This window comes from Sinocyclocheilus rhinocerous, unplaced genomic scaffold (assembly GCF_001515625.1).
Source record: "Sinocyclocheilus rhinocerous isolate Xijiao unplaced genomic scaffold, SAMN03320098_v1.1 scaffold1600, whole genome shotgun sequence".
NCBI lineage: Eukaryota > Metazoa > Chordata > Actinopteri > Cypriniformes > Cyprinidae > Sinocyclocheilus > Sinocyclocheilus rhinocerous.
In genome coordinates, this window is record NW_015665129.1 from 539,056 (window position 1) to 556,213 (window position 17,158).

A 17,158-nucleotide genomic window follows, 5' to 3' on the forward strand; every position below is an offset into this window, starting at 1 on the left:
AAATATATAATAAATATATATCATGTATATATATATATATATATATATATATACATGATGTTCACGATGTTAAAGTGATATAAGTGTATTCGTTGTTCAAAGATGTTTTCTAAATAACCGCAAAATAAAACGTTATTTTTATTACATATTTTATTTATACTTTAGTTACTTAAAGTGGTTTTGTTAGGCTTCAAAACTATATTTTTTCTAATTACAAACTTTTGGTATAATTGATCTCAAATAGCTTAGCTAATAGTTTAATGTTTATATAATTTTGGTCTTAAAATAATTAACTAAATAAGTCATTGTAATGAGTTATAAATAAGTCATATAGTTAAAGCAAAACAAAAGAACACTTTGTTTAACCTTTTTTTAACCAGGCAAGGCAATTAAGAACGGGTTCTTACTTTCAATAACAGCCTGTTTTGAAAGTTATTAGTATTATTTTATTACAGCTGAATGGTTCATGTTGTAAGAGCTGCGTCTTTTAGGAAATTTCAGGCCTGCTCACAGTATCCATAGCGCATTTCGTCCTCACACTTTCCCAAATTATGATTTAAAAACGCATTTATAAAGTTCTAGCATAATTCATTATTTTATTATAACTGTTGTAATTTAACGTTTTCTTTCCTCACACAGCTGGAACAATTTCAACCGCAAGTCTCAATTTATATTGCAGGCCTAATCATAAAATATTGCGATGTGTAGGCCTAATGCTCAGAAACAATATCGTCAGATAGACCAACAGCATTCAAATCTATCGCCATGGATTTGCGTGCGAGGTTTTGAGGCCTGTTATGGCCATTCTTGGTTGCGTCTGAATGCCTTACTATTCTGTCACACATTCTAAATACCAACATTGATCTTGGATTCTAAATTCGTTTCATTTATAAACGATTATGTCGATATTTAGCAAGTCAACAAGCAAGTTTACATTTCCAAAATAACTTATTTATTTTAAGATCACGAGACGTGTTGAGCCATGCAGTATGTTCTTCAACCTTTTAATTGGGGACCTCACCTTATGGGGCTTATGGGGGTGTGCCAAACAAATATAGCCTGGATTTGATTGGTGGGAACGAACTAGTGTTGAAGACAACACTTTAATAATAAGAGGCCTGTTTTGTCTTTTAGCTTACTGTGCTATAAGGGGGAAGAAATGCAAGGTCATTTCTGCCATATGTGCCGGGGTTACAGCGTCGAACTTGTTTCCGATACATCATTCATTGCACTTATACATTATAGCCTACTTTTTGAAAGACAGTTTTTGACATGTTTACGATAATTTTTAAAACTTCATCTTTATTTATTTATCGCTCTTTCGAAGGCCAGTGGAGACATTTTGGGAGATATTTAACTAAAATAAAAGGAAAATAGTAAAGTGTTGTTCTTTAGTGTTCTTTCTAAGATAGGCTAAATAAGAATACAGTATATAACTATTCTGTTCCTAAAAGCATTTAGTTTTTTTTTGTTTTTTGTTTTTTTGTTGAAGAGATCAAATATAATAATGCCATAACTTTAAAGTTATAGAAGTAACTCTAGTAAATGGTTTCCTCTGTTTTGGTGAAAATTAAATTAGGAAAACCATAATTCATTTCTGCCACTTAATCACTAAGCAAAGACAGACATTGAGCTTTAAAGCAAACTGCCTGGGCATTTTTATGACCCAAGGTCAGATGTTTTTAATATCTACAGAAACATCGAAATTATAATTTCACTCTAATTCAGATGGATTACAGTGGAGTTCTTGTGAGGAAAACAAACAGAACTATCATTGTCAAATACTATCAGCCAGTTCTAGATGTGCCTATTAAAAACTATAAATATAATAATTGTTTTTTATGTCTCAAGACCAATGCTTTGACTCTTGTATGCATTTGAATTAATTAAAGCAATTATTTAGTCAATTTATTGACCTAGATGATCATGGTTTGAAACAATATAATCATTTTGTTATTATGCACAGAATTAATCACTCTTGTTCAATGACATACTCAAGCAGAAATCTCAATAAGATTTGAAAAAGAGAAACCAACTACATATTAACACACTGAGACATGTGTTTTGCGTTCTTTTCCATGAAAATTAGGGATACGATTATTTGATTACAATTAAAAACTGCAACACAGGAGAGACATAAAAAGTTTCTATTTTAGATAAAAGTACTCATGAAAGAATAAACACCCTCTTGTAAAGGACTATGGCTGGATTATTCCTTTTAAAATAGCTCTTCCCATCCTTATATTCTCCTGAGAAAAGCAAACACATCCTGTTTGAATGATGTTTATTATTATAGTGATTATAACAGAACTTTTTTTGTAAAAATTCCTTCACTTCTTACAACCTTTTAACCTGTCATATCATAATAGCTGTGGATTTTGTAATGCCATGCATTTTATTGTACTATTCAAGCAAGCCTTTAAGCTTAGAAAAATTGATTTTTAACTCATGCCATTCAATCTCAAGTTTCAAGCTTAATCAAAACAGTAAGCTCTGCTGACAGTGTGTTATTATCCTTTTTAAAGTTCGTGGAATACTCAAAAGTAGACTGAATATTTGAAAGAGAAAATGTTGCAATGTTGGTTTAATGGTCTACTATTTAATATAAACCGCAAAAATATTTTTAGTTTTATGTGCCTGTTGCACACCATTATTTTTAGGATAGTCAGGAAGTACATTACATATCTACTGGTGATGAACAAAATAGCTTATATGGTTTACAGTAACATACAGTGATTGCTATGAATTTATCACAGATCAAAAATGTTTTATTTTTTAGCAAAGTTATATTTAAGGAATTTACGTTGTGCTGCTTCATATGGAAACCTGCAATATAATGTGTATTAATTTAACTTGTAAACGTTATAATTCTATTTCCTAATTAAAACTCATATATTTGACATGCGTTTGTGGTTAGTTTGAGGTCGTTAAGGCCTGCAGCTAAATCAGGTGAGGAGGAAAAATATTCAGGCTATACATAAAAAAGCCATTAACTGCAGTTTAGAAGACAAGAAAAGCACTGTACTTAAACAGAAAATGATGTTTAATTAGCCTGGGCACAGTATTTATATTTGCTTCTTAGAAACTAAATGTCATTCTGTCTTGGTGTCAGCAGGAGATAAGGCCGTACCCAAGACCCTTGGATATCCTGCTCTGGATTCGGAGTGCTGTGGAAAACTGAAAGAGCCGTCCAACGGGTTGCCTGGAGACTCCATCGCTGACTCCATCGACCTGTCAGGCAAGAACAAGAAGCGGAGAAACCGGACAACTTTCAGCACCTTTCAGCTGGAGGAGCTGGAGAAGGTCTTTCAGAAGACACATTACCCAGATGTGTATGCACGGGAACAGCTGGCACTGAGGACGGAGCTCACGGAGGCAAGAGTGCAGGTGTGTTAGACTCCACCTTCTGCAGGCAGTGTAAGATTAAATATATAAATTGGCATTATTAAAATAATCGTCATTGTCTTATTTTTTCTATTATTCTATTAGTCTATTATTCTCACAAAGGCTGCATTTATTTGATGAAAAATACAGTAAAAATGTTAATATTATGAAATATGATTACATTTTAAATAACCTTTTTCTATTCCAATATATTTTGAAATGTAATTTATTTCTGTGATGGCAAAGCTGAATTTTAATATTTGGTGCTCAAGACTTGTTAAAAACTGTTGTGCTACTTCATATTTTTGTGGAAATTGTGATGGAAAAAGACGTTCAAAAGAACTTTTAGTTGAAATATATTTTTTTGTAACCTTGCACAAGTCCTTACAGTCAGTTTTGATCAATTTAATACATTCATTTGCTGAGTGAGAAGTATTCATTTCTTTGAAATAAACTTAGTGTAATTGATAATATGGATAAAATATCTGATTAATAGATAGTAACTGGTTTCAAATTTGACAGGATACACCATTTCTTGCACAGATTTAAATGCTTTCAGTAATATTAATGTTGCTCATCTATTAAATACATGGAATTCATTGAAAGGCAACGTGTTCCACACGCCACAGGGCGTATATTTCCATCATTCAATATTTAAGTTTAATATATGGATATTCAGGTGTGGTTCCAAAACAGACGGGCCAAATGGAGGAAAAGAGAGCGTTACGGGAAGATGCAAGAGGTGCGAAACCACTTTACCACATACGATATCTCCCTTCTCCCTCGCTCCGATTCATACCAGGTACACACGCAAATACACAAACACAGAACACAAAGAGAGCATAAGACAGAGCTTGAGAACAAAAATGTAGCTTTTGTCTACGATTTCAACACACACAGGGGAGTTGCTTTGGTTTGGCTGGAGACATAGTGGACATTATAATGATTTATATTTGTTGTCAGAAACACAGACTGAATTTAGTTTTATATTGCATGTTAGTGTAATGCCATTAATCTTGCCACATGGCACAGGCTAGCATTAAACATATTTCATTTGTATACATGTTAATTAAATGTAAAAAGATTCTAAAAATGATTTTAAAATGTGTTTTTTTCTGTCCACACAGATGCAAAATAACCTATGGCCAAGCAGTGCGGGAACGGGAGGCGCCGGTGGAGCGGCCAGTGGTTGTGTTCTGGGAGCGGACAACATGGCATCGTCCTGTATGACCCCTTACCCCCATCCTCACGGCAACCTACCCGGGCTCATGGGTATGTCTGCGTCTCCAGGCCACCCTCATCATCATCATCATCACCCGCCCCACCACCCTAGCATTAACGGGATATACTCACTCCATGGCTTCCCAGGAAGCCTGGGGGCCCATTCCTTTGAGCCCAGACCAGAGTCTGAATACAAGCCCTCAGGCCTGGTGGCCCTGCGCATGAAAACCAAAGACCCCGGGAGCCTGTTATCCTGGCCGACATGACCGTGCAGCTGCAACTGTGATTGTGATGACATCACAGAGCCAACAAACAGTTAGCATGCCTGCACATACCGGCGGCATGTTAGAGCTACTCAGAAACACACAACTGAAAGACACTTTTTAACGCTCAATGTACACATCTCTTTTTTTTGCAGGCTTCCAGATGTTTTCACGGCAAAGATACATTTGATGCCTAGATTTTGTTTTGTTTTTGTTTTCTGTTTCCCTATGGAAGCATCTAATTTGTTTGTGTGTTTGTTGAAATTCTATGAGCCATAATGGGCTTTGCACACAACTTGCCTTAATATAACATTCTTCCTGGGATACTTAAATTGTAAAAATGATGTAATGTTAATTACCAAAGAGGATGTGCAACATGTTTATTTAAGTATGTTAATGGTAATCTCATAGTTTCAGTGTATGCAGTGGTTTAGCCCCATTATGTCTATATGTAGTCCCAGTCAATAAATGATTTTACATTTTCCGGCTTTGTGCATTCAAATACGTCACCACTAAAAACAGCAAATAAATGTGTGCTTCTGGTAAACCATGGCAGGAATTAATACTGCATATAGATTACATTTTGTGTTGCTGTTTGATTATTTTAATTAGGGATGCATGATATTTTGGAATCATATTGGCTGATATAACAGTTTGCTTTTTTTTATTTAACGGTTTTGGTCTGTATTAAATATCAACTTGTACAAGCTTATTTCTCAAATTTTTACATTTAGATTAACTTAGCCATTACAGTATCTAACACTCACTTAAAGTCACTTTTTAAAAAACACTAACTTAATAACACTGTTAAATGTATTTTTTAGAATGCCCAGACACTTTATGCATTTAAAATAATTCATTTTAGTATTTATTGTTTTATTTTTCATTTATTTAGATAGAATTGTACAAAATTTGAATACCATCATCCTTGAAAATATTTTTGGTATTCTACAAGAACTTAAATTTTCATGCATCCCTAATTCTAATCTTGAATAATATCCGAAATATGTGGTTTTTACTATAACACAGATAATTGTACAGGCTCAGGCAACTTTGGGATCCATATGAACATCTCATAAAATTCTAATGCAACAAAAATATTTTGTGTGCCAATTTCTTAAGGCTAGTATACACAATTACAATTAAGGTGAAATGTTTTTTTACTTGAGAGAGAGCGTGGCCGTCTAATGTGTAATTTTAAATGTATGTTTTGCTGTAGGCTGGCTGTAAAGGCTGTCAAATGTCACCTGATACATCGGCAGCATGTGACAGCCCTGCTAATACAAAACCAACTAAGTGACCACAAACCCCTCACTCTCAGAATGATGACGGATTCCAAGGTTTTTTTCTGTCATACCCATCAACCTTAGGTCTGGGGTCTGACAGCTGAACAGAACCACAAAGCCTAATGAATTATGAATCAACTTATATGTTAAGCTACTGTTTAATTCAAGAGTCTTCGACAAAAATCAAAACAATGTGAAAAGCAATGCAGACCCCAAGTTTCTGAAGCTGGTTATGTGGTCGATGCATCGCATTAAAACAAAGTAATAACATTTTTGCATGGTTTGAAATGCACCTGGGCTTCAATAACTAATCAAACTAGTTAAATTCAAATTCTGCCTGGTGAAAACCTACATATTTTTGAACATTCAATTCCTGTGACATTGACTTTTAATGACAAATATGTCCCTCATAGAAACAGGGCTTCTAAAGAACAACAAGCATTCTAAATTCTGTTTCTGAGACAACTCAATGTCAGTATACAGCTGATCGTGTTTGATGTGATTTTGGAATCCCAATCCTGTGGGAAATATCTGAAGTTAAAGTGTTCTGTTGATACAAGTGCCAAACAGCCTTGAGGAGGGCAGTTCTGTGACCCAGCCATGGGACCGGTGTGGGTTTTTCAGCTCCATCTGGGTTTAATGACTGCATGCCAATCCTGCCAAGCATGCTTTCAGGGTGATTCACTTAATTTAGATGACACATAAAACGAAATTGCTAGAGATTAAAAAAGCTGCAGTGACAGGATTTTCAAAGCTTCTCTCATTTTCCTAATTCTCAGAATGGGAACAGATTGACAGTTGCTTTGGGGCAAGCATTTCCTGCTGCTTCTTTCCTTTTGTGCATGGAGGATGACAGAAATGCTGGATCACATTAAGTGCCAGTTTAGCGGACCGTGCCGTGTTTTGGAGAGAGTTGACATGTGGTTCCAATAGGAGGCTGACAGAAACTCTCTCCACACCCACAGCTTCGAATTCCAGCCTGATCTTTCAAGAAAGTGGAGCCAGCTCCAGCTACACATGCAAGCTGATTAAATCCCAGATTAAAGGATGCGATAAAGAAATACAGTTCAGGAATACAAGAGAAGCGTTACTAAATAGATGTGAACTACAATGAAACAGACGGGATGAAAAATGTACAAAGAGAGTGTAGTGTGCTAAATGTTGTAGGCTGTAAAAGGACAGACACACAAGTAGGCCTACACAAAATTTTAAAATCTAAGATGAGCATAAACAATGAAATCTCTAAAGGTTGAGATATGTGAAACAATATTGACCCATTGTAGGCCTGCTGCAGGAAAATTAGGCAGTTTGAATGACATTTGGCAGTAAATAAACTATACTTGAATAAATAAAAATTACATAATGTGCTAGCTTCTGCATTTCTGTCTTTAACCTTTATTTCTATTAGACAGAATTATTTGTATAGAAAGCACTTATTTTCCTAGTATATAACTTTGCTTGCTGTCTGCTGACACACACAAGTAACTGTTTGTTGTCTTAAATATAAACATATTCCTTTAGTAGGCCACTATTTAACTGTGTCCTTTTACATAACATTTTTAATATCTTTTCGCAGACAAAAATATATTCATACTGTTCTGAAAATGGGTATTATTTAAAATGCATTCATTATTATAAGGGTGAACCTCGCTGACAATACTAAATCAACACTGAACCGACATGGTAAAAAAGCTCTTCACGTTTACACTAACGTGACCCTTCACCTCAGTGCAACAGGCAAACATCACCATCTGTTGGACATAAAGTGAACTTCGAGATTTGTTCTTAGTTTTATTTATTTGACCACTTACAATTTATAATTCAAAGATTATAGGCCTACATTCTTAATTTAAATTAAATGTAAGGTGAAATTCCCAGTCTTTAGCATCAACTAAAAGCATCAACACTTTTTAATTAGAAAATTATATATTTTTTCCTGTATGATTTGTGGATTTATCATGTTGACAAAAAATATCGAATAGAGTGCAGAAGCAGATATAATATTTCCAATGCATGTCCTCACAACTTAAGAGAAGATTAGTTAAATGTCACCTCTCTTGTGTCTATGGTAAATATTTGGCGTTGAAGCTAAAATGGTGTACACCGAGACTGGGCGCTGTACGGAGGTCTTGATTGACAGACAGAGCGACCAATGGCGTTGACGTTTCTCAGATATTCAAACCAATCAAAGTTGACGGGCGGGTCGTGTTTTAGTCTTGACAAGATGGCGTATGCGGTTGTTTTGCCGCAGGGACACTGAACAAATCATACAGTTTCTCGTGTAAATTCGTCGACATTGCAGTAGCATAACTGTTAAAAAGTGTTTTGTTAGTCGCGCAAAGCCAGAGCACATCTAACATGAAAGGGAAAGAGCGGTCGCCTGTGAAAAAACGTTCAAGGGCCTTGGATGATATACGAGACAGGGGAGGAAGCCATCCGACCAGTAAGAAAATGGGGGTTATCTCGATCTCTGGCGGTGGAAGCAACAACGGCAATAGTTCGTCTAAAAGCGAAGGGGGTTCTGCACGACGTGGGCTGATCGGAGATAAAAGAGACGGACGGGATTTTGACGTACATGTCTCCAGTCGGACTGGAAATAACCACGGTTACACCAGCCCTGTTGCGAGCTCGAGCGGCAAGAATCACGCCTCGAGCCTGTCCTTAGAGGCGGCCGCGCGCACCAACTCGCGCGGAGAGTCGCGAGCCCCGCTTCCCACAAACGAAAGTGAGTACAAAACTTTAAAAATCAGCGAGCTCGGCTCCCAGCTGAGCGACGAGGAAATCGAGGACGGCCTCTTTCACGAATTCAAAAAATTTGGCGACGTGAGTGTTAAAATCAGCCGAGTCAACGACGAGAGAATCGCATTCGTCAACTTTAGGAGACCGGATGATGCCAGAGCGGCGAAGCACGCGCGAGGCCGGCTGGTGCTCTACGACCGTCCTTTGAAAATTGAGGCAGTCTACTTGAATAGGAGGAGAAGTCGATCTCCTGTAGATAAGGACCATTTCTCTGTCGTTGCAGGCCACAGACATTTGCATACCCAGAGGCCGCTCTCTCCAACCGGTTTGGGTTACAGAGACTACCGGTTACAGCAGTTAGCGCTTGGTCGGCTTCCTCCTCCCCCACCCCCGCCTTTACCGAGAGAGCTTGAAAGAGAAAGAGAGTTCGCCTTTTATGAAGCCAGGGCGCGGCCTGCGTACATCGCGGAGCGGGCCGCTCCTTTCCGCGAGGAGGACTTTATCTCTCCCGAGGACGACCAGAGAGCCAACCGCACACTGTTTCTGGGTAATTTGGATATTACTGTGACTGAAAATGATTTGAGGAGAGCTTTTGAACGATTTGGGACCATCACAGAGGTGGACATTAAAAGACCCTCTCGGGGCCAGAGCAGCACCTATGGCTTTCTTAAATTTGAAAACTTGGACATGGCCCATAGAGCAAAAATGAGCATGTCTGGGAAAGTTGTGGGCCGAAACCCCATAAAAATTGGCTATGGCAAAGCCACCCCCACCACACGCCTGTGGGTGGGCGGTCTTGGACCTTGGGTGCCGCTGACTGCGCTAGCCAGGGAGTTTGACCGCTTTGGCACTATCAGGACTATAGACTACAGAAAAGGAGACACCTGGGCTTATATTCAGTATGAAAGCCTGGATGCCGCTCAGGCGGCCTGCACACACATGCGTGGATTTCCTCTCGGCGGTCCCGACAGGAGGCTGAGGGTGGACTTTGCTGACACGGAGCACCGCTACCAGCAGCAGTTCTTGCAGCCCCTCCCTTTGCAACACTATGAAATCGTGGCTGAGTCTTTCGTCCATCGCGCCACCCCCGAGGCCATCAGGGTCCGAGAACGGACTCCCCCACCGCTGCACTTCAGAGAACGAGAACTGTATGCTGGGGCTGAATGGCCTGTGCCTGCCATCCGTGAACGTGTACGAACTCCTGCCTTCGAGCCCCTCGAACACTTGGAGCGCGAGCGACGGCGAGAGGCCTGGTCACTGGAGAGGGAGCTGCCGGGCAGGGATGCTGCACGCAAGCGGCGGCTCATGGAGGACGGGAGACATCTGGAGTGTTCACCTGACAGCAGCAGCGAGTGGGCGGCCCGACGTCGCAGACCGCCATCCCTCGAGGGCAGCCCAGGAGGGAGCAGTCGAGATGGACGATTCAGCGACTCCGAGCGGCCGGCGAGAGCAGACCGGGTGTCCCCTTCACGAGAGAGCCGCAGCAGCCTGGACCGAGGCCCTGGTGAAAAGCGCATCAAAAGCAGCAGCAGCCTCTTAGAGTCCAGTGTCGGTGTGAGCCCTGCGGAGAGAAAGCGCAAAGCGGGCGATTCGGCCAAAGGTGCCTCCAAAAGGGACCGATCTGAGAGCAGCTCCAAAAGCAGCCAGGCTTCAAAGCAGGACGCAGGGGGCAAGCTGAGCATGCCCTGGAATGGCATGCTGCTCCTAAAAAACAGTAACTTCCCAGCCAGCATGCACCTCCTGGAGGGGGACCTGAACGTCGCCAACAGTCTCCTCATCGACGGCAGCACGGGTGGTAAAGTCACACAGCTGCGCATTACACAACGCCTTCGCCTCGACCAGCCCAAGATCGACGAAGTGTCTCGGCGCATCAAAGTCGCAGGCCCAGGCGGGTATGCGGTCCTACTGGCAGTTCCGGGCAGCTCCGAGGAAGCCTCATCTTCGGACCCAGCAGCATCGACGCAGAGGCCCCTGCGCAACTTAGTTTCGTATCTGAAGCAAAAGCAGGCCGCCGGGGTCATCAGTTTACCCGTCGGGGGCAGTAGAGATAAGGACAACACTGGGGTCCTGCACGCATTTCCACCATGTGATTTCTCTCAGCAGTTCTTAGATTCTTCTGCGAAAGCTCTTGCCAAAACGGAAGAGGACTTCCTGGTCATGATCATTGTGCGAGGAGCATCTTAACAATCATAATACACACACAAGTGTTGTTAAATGCAAGCTTCTCTAAATGTCTCTTAATTGCATGCTCTCTAAAGCAGAAGTGGTACTAGAGTAAAGGGCAAATGTTATTACTTGCTCTGCCAAACATGTACAAAAAAAAAAAAAATGAGAGAAAAACGCCCATTCTTATAGCAAAGTTTAGCTCTATAGCAATATATTTGTTTTCATTTGCAATTTATTCAGAGGTCTACTTTGTGACAAGTTGTACCCTGCATAAAAGAATGAATGATATTTATTATATTAGAATAGGAATTTAATTTGCTATTGGTCATTAAACGCAGTCTAGTTCCAACACTTCCCATCAACATGTATTTCAGTCAGATTCCAGACAGTCATCCCTGTACGAAATTTTTTTTTGTGAATGTTCATTTCGTTCATGTTTATGATTATCAATTAATCTGATTTAATGGGAACCTGGTTTATGTGTCTTGATGCTTTGAACAATCATTCAGTAATGGGGAGTGTAATATAGGTATATAGTCCTGTAGGCCACTAAAACAGGCAGAATATTTTGCTCAGTGAACTGCATGTTGATGCTAGTGTTGTACAGTAAGCCGTTGCAGAGGTTTAATATAAAATGTCATCCGTGTTATATCGGTTGATACAGGCTGCATTTTTAACACCCCTTTATCACATTAAAAATAATTTGTGAACGTATTTTGATTATAAAAGTAGATATTTCTAAGCCCTCCTTAGACCAAAGCATAACATCAAGCTTTCAGTTTGTTTAAAAATGAAAAAGGTGTTCTGAAATACTGTTTTCATATTTTTGGGTTACATTTGAAAGGTTTTGAATGAAGCATAATTCTGGTTTCAAAGTGGGATAGAGTGAAATGTCTCTGTTTAAATTATAATGGGTCTCAGATAATTAATTTGATTGCATAGGACTGTCATAATTTCCCAGGTAAAACCTATTTACAGTGATATTGTTAATAATGGTATTCTTATGAAGGCCTCTTTATAAAGTTAAAGAAAAAAGGTGCATTTACTACAAAAACAGACTTTTCCATTCATCAGTGTAAAGTGCATATGCCCTATAATGTGATATTGTCATAATCACCCGTAAATTGCTATGTGGATAGCACTAAGAAATTAAGGTGTATAACAAATGTAAAAAAAAAAAATCAAGCCCACATATTTGTACAAAAAATAGAGACTTGATGCCCTAAAGATTTGGTTCCTGTGCAACTGTAAGACAGTCTTACGTTTTATTTCATTCACATACCTTTAGTTGACAATATAGACGTTCATTTAAGTATGTTTTTAGTTTGAAATATTACACAATGTTGTGGTTCTTAGGTGTGTCATTGTTTGAATGGTTTTAAAATGACAGTCCACAATTTTCTCTAAAATCCTGAAGAAGTAGAAATTTGTGTTCTTAGTCTGTTTAGCTAATTGCAGTGTACTGATCTGATGCATAACTAACATCTTTTCATGTATGACTTTTCTATTCACACTAAATTGTGTTTTAAAAGTTGATTGCTTGGTGATTTCACAACATAACAGCTGTTTGTGTACATGAATAAATGGACATACTGTTCGTTCAGTCCCGGCCACACAGGATAGGACAGGAAATGGACCGTTCCACAAGTGGACTTCACATGGCTGGAAGCAGAAATGATTGTTTGAAATGATTCAGGAGCCCTTTGGATGCACAGGGGCAAGAGCTTTCCATTTAGTGTTAGTGTACTCTCACTGAGAGCATCTTCCTGCTTGTGTAATTGTTTTTTTTTTTTTGTGCTTACAGTTCCCGTATTTAAACGGAAATAATGACACTCTTGATTTGTGCTGTGTTTACCTAATTTCTTGATTGGGGGAGAAAGAGGAAGCGGTCACTCACTCCTTGCACAGCTTTTGACGTGGCTGTTTGTACACACACACAAAAAGTGCACTGGCCCCTCATTTGATTATATCACGCTATCAATAAATTGTGTCATTTGAGGGAGAAAATGTTTATTCGTTGGAAATCAATTGAAGAACGCCTGCCGCTGCTTTTTTCGGTTGTGTTTCGGGAGGAATTGTTGCTCGATTGCTTGTTTCTGCTCAGGAAAGAGATATTCTCCTCCGGGATCAGTCATGGCAGTGAGAGCGAAGGGCAAGAGAGGCTCGATGTTGTTGTTGATCTGTGTTTTCCACCCTTGTGTCCTGGAGTTGCCCCACGTGCTAAGTAACCTGAGGGCACTGCTGCCCCCAACCCTCAAACAGATCAGGGAGAAGGGGGCTGTTCTGCTGAGCTTTGAGAATGAGTGGAGAGATGATGTTTGCGCAGACCTTCACCTAAACTGAAATCTTTCGATTCTCCCAGGCTGGCGGCTGCTTCCTGTATGTGTCCTTCATCTGGAAGAATCCAGGCTTGCTGTAACCGGTCCGGCCATACAATGCATTGCCAGCACGAACCTCAAATCAGTGATTTCCAGTTCAGAGGAGCAGGCGTTTGTTTATCCCATCCTTTGATTTCGTCCGATATGATTTTGTTTTGCTCCATTGAAAATCAGTGAAGGAAGAGGATTTAGAAAAGCCAAAAGCGTTTTAGCCTTCGAAATTTATAGTTTTGCTTTCTTAAACATTTATTTTCCGAAAGAGAAAACGATGACCGGTACGTGGTAAATTGACCCTTCGTTGTGAAGAACCCCTGAGAGAAAACATGCTGCCCGTGTGAACTCCACCCAGAGTTGACCTGGAGTTTGCTTGTGAGGAGCCTCATCAGGAGGAAGAAAATGAACTTCCCTTAGTAAGATGTCCGGTCAGCGGCATCACTTCACCAGCAGCTCGTTCAGGCCTCTGACGCGAGGATCCAGACCAGTCCTCTGGTGTGGGTGGTGAGTAGGGAGTATTTGCTGTATACCAGGTCTTTAGACTTTAGAAGTCTACCTGGTGCAGGTAAGTGTCACTTCCGCAAATAGAACACTGCCATTGGTTGTAACTCTGACATCTTGGGCTGTAGTTTCCAAAACCTTATTTATTTGTTTCTTCTGGGGAAAAAAAAGAAAAATGCAGAAATATATGTAATATTTTAAGTAGGAGGATTGTTGTGCTTGTGATTTCACACAAATAATTTTGCAATAATAAAATTGTTAGAACACCAGTTCACCCAAAAATGAAAGTCATGTTCATAATTTATTCACTCTGTTGTTCTAAACCTGTATGACTTTCTTCTATTTTGAAAAATGTTAAATGTATGATTTTTCCTCCATAATATAAATATATGGGCAAAAGTAGTCGAAACATTCTTCAAAATATCTTTTTGTGTTCCACAGAATAAAGTCACATATGTTTGGAATGACATGAGGGTTAGTAAATGATGACAGAATTTTAATTTTAGGGTGATCTATCTCTTTTAAGTTGAGAATATTACATTTGTTGTATTTTTAAATGCAGGTAAGAGGCCCTGGTGAAAAGCGCATCAAAAGCAGCAGCAGCCTCTTAGAGTCCAGTGTCGGTGTGAGCCCTGCGGAGAGAAAGCGCAAAGCGGGCGATTCAGCCAAAGGTGCCTCCAAGAGGGACCGATCTGAGAGCAGCTCCAAAAGCAGCCAGGCTTCAAAGCAGGATGCAGGGGGGAAGCTGAGCATGGCCTGGAATGGCATGCTGCTCCTAAAAAACAGTAACTTCCCAGCCAGCATGCACCTCCTGGAGGGGGACCTGAACGTCGCCAACAGTCTCCTCATCGACGGCAGCACGGGTGGTAAAGTCACACAGCTGCGCATTACACAACGCCTTCGCCTCGACCAGCCCAAGATCGACGAAGTGTCTCGGCGCATCAAAGTCGCAGGCCCAGGCGGGTATGCGGTCCTACTGGCAGTTCCGGGCAGCTCCGAGGAAGCCTCATCTTCGGACCCAGCAGCATCGACGCAGAGGCCCCTGCGCAACTTAGTTTCGTATCTGAAGCAAAAGCAGGCCGCCGGGGTCATCAGTTTACCCGTCGGGGGCAGTAGAGATAAGGACAACACTGGGGTCCTGCACGCATTTCCACCATGTGATTTCTCTCAGCAGTTCTTAGATTCTTCTGCGAAAGCTCTTGCCAAAACGGAAGAGGACTTCCTGGTCATGATCATTGTGCGAGGAGCATCTTAACAATCATAATACACACACAAGTGTTGTTAAATGCAAGCTTCTCTAAATGTCTCTTAATTGCATGCTCTCTAAAGCAGAAGTGGTACTAGAGTAAAGGGCAAATGTTATTACTTGCTCTGCCAAACATGTACAAAAAAAAAAAAATGAGAGAAAAACGCCCATTCTTATAGCAAAGTTTAGCTCTATAGCAATATATTTGTTTTCATTTGCAATTTATTCAGAGGTCTACTTTGTGACAAGTTGTACCCTGCATAAAAGAATGAATGATATTGGGAATATTAGAATAGGAATTTAATTTGCTATTGGTCATTAAACGCAGTCTAGTTCCAACACTTCCCATCAACATGTATTTCAGTCAGATTCCAGACAGTCATCCCTGTACGAAATTTTTTTTTGTGAATGTTCATTTCGTTCATGTTTATGATTATCAATTAATCTGATTTAATGGGAACCTGGTTTATGTGTCTTGATGCTTTGAACAATCATTCAGTAATGGGGAGTGTAATATAGGTATATAGTCCTGTAGGCCACTAAAACAGGCAGAATATTTTGCTCAGTGAACTGCATGTTGATGCTAGTGTTGTACAGTAAGCCGTTGCAGAGGTTTAATATAAAATGTCATCCGTGTTATATCGGTTGATACAGGCTGCATTTTTAACACCCCTTTATCACATTAAAAATAATTTGTGAACGTATTTTGATTATAAAAGTAGATATTTCTAAGCCCTCCTTAGACCAAAGCATAACATCAAGCTTTCAGTTTGTTTAAAAATGAAAAAGGTGTTCTGAAATACTGTTTTCATATTTTTGGGTTACATTTGAAAGGTTTTGAATGAAGCATAATTCTGGTTTCAAAGTGGGATAGAGTGAAATGTCTCTGTTTAAATTATAATGGGTCTCAGATAATTAATTTGATTGCATAGGACTGTCATAATTTCCCAGGTAAAACCTATTTACAGTGATATTGTTAATAATGGTATTCTTATGAAGGCCTCTTTATAAAGTTAAAGAAAAAAGGTGCATTTACTACAAAAACAGACTTTTCCATTCATCAGTGTAAAGTGCATATGCCCTATAATGTGATATTGTCATAATCACCCGTAAATTGCTATGTGGATAGCACTAAGAAATTAAGGTGTATAACAAATGTAAAAAAAAAAAATCAAGCCCACATATTTGTACAAAAAATAGAGACTTGATGCCCTAAAGATTTGGTTCCTGTGCAACTGTAAGACAGTCTTACGTTTTATTTCATTCACATACCTTTAGTTGACAATATAGACGTTCATTTAAGTATGTTTTTAGTTTGAAATATTACACAATGTTGTGGTTCTTAGGTGTCATTGTTTGAATGGTTTTAAAATGGCAGTCTACACTTTTCTCTAAAATCCTGAAGAAGTAGAAATTTGTGTTCTTAGTCTGTTTAGCTAATTGCAGTGTACTGATCTGATGCATAACTAACATCTTTTCATGTATGACTTTTCTATTCACACTAAATTGTGTTTTAAAAGTTGATTGCTTGGTGATTTCACAACATAACAGCTGTTTGTGTACATGAATAAATGGACATACTGTTCGTTCAGTCCCGGCCACACAGGATAGGACAGGAAATGGACCGTTCCACAAGTGGACTTCACATGGCTGGAAGCAGAAATGATTGTTTGAAATGATTCAGGAGCCCTTTGGATGCACGGGGGCAAGAGCTTTCCATTTAGTGTTAGTGTACTCTCACTGAGAGCATCTTCCTGCTTGTGTAATTGTTTTTTTTTTTTTGTGCTTACAGTTCCCGTATTTAAACGGAAATAATGACACTCTTGATTTGTGCTGTGTTTACCTAATTTCTTGATTGGGGGAGAAAGAGGAAGCGGTCACTCACTCCTTGCACAGCTTTTGACGTGGCTGTTTGTACACACACACAAAAAGTGCACTGGCCCCTCATTTGATTATATCACGCTATCAATAAATTGTGTC

General features: G+C 39.5%; 2 protein-coding genes across 3 annotated transcripts in view; both read left to right on the plus strand.

The window, feature by feature from the left end:
- LOC107731154 (homeobox protein aristaless-like 3) overlaps window positions 1-5,320 on the plus strand; it is a 6,810-nt gene extending 1,490 nt beyond the window's left edge. Inside the window, exons 2-4 of the mRNA XM_016542148.1 lie at window positions 3,116-3,387; window positions 4,064-4,186; window positions 4,512-5,320. Coding sequence (XP_016397634.1) covers window positions 3,116-3,387; window positions 4,064-4,186; window positions 4,512-4,871 — 755 coding nt within the window. The 3' untranslated portion in view covers window positions 4,872-5,320. The remainder of the gene's footprint in view (window positions 1-3,115; window positions 3,388-4,063; window positions 4,187-4,511) is intronic.
- Window positions 5,321-8,362: 3,042 nt separating this feature from the next.
- LOC107731203 (putative RNA-binding protein 15) lies at window positions 8,363-16,700 on the plus strand. Of its 2 annotated transcripts, XM_016542212.1 has the most exons (2): window positions 8,363-10,391; window positions 14,502-16,700. In XM_016542212.1, the coding sequence occupies exons 1-2, from the start codon at window positions 8,513-8,515 to the stop codon at window positions 15,185-15,187; spliced, it is 2,565 nt and encodes an 854-aa protein (XP_016397698.1). In that variant the 5' UTR covers window positions 8,363-8,512; the 3' UTR covers window positions 15,188-16,700. The 2 variants fall into 2 exon arrangements, with proteins under 2 accessions (XP_016397698.1, XP_016397697.1); XM_016542211.1 differs by lacking the exon at window positions 14,502-16,700 and having other exon boundaries at window positions 8,363-11,339.
- The last annotated feature ends 458 nt before the right edge of the window (window positions 16,701-17,158 follow it).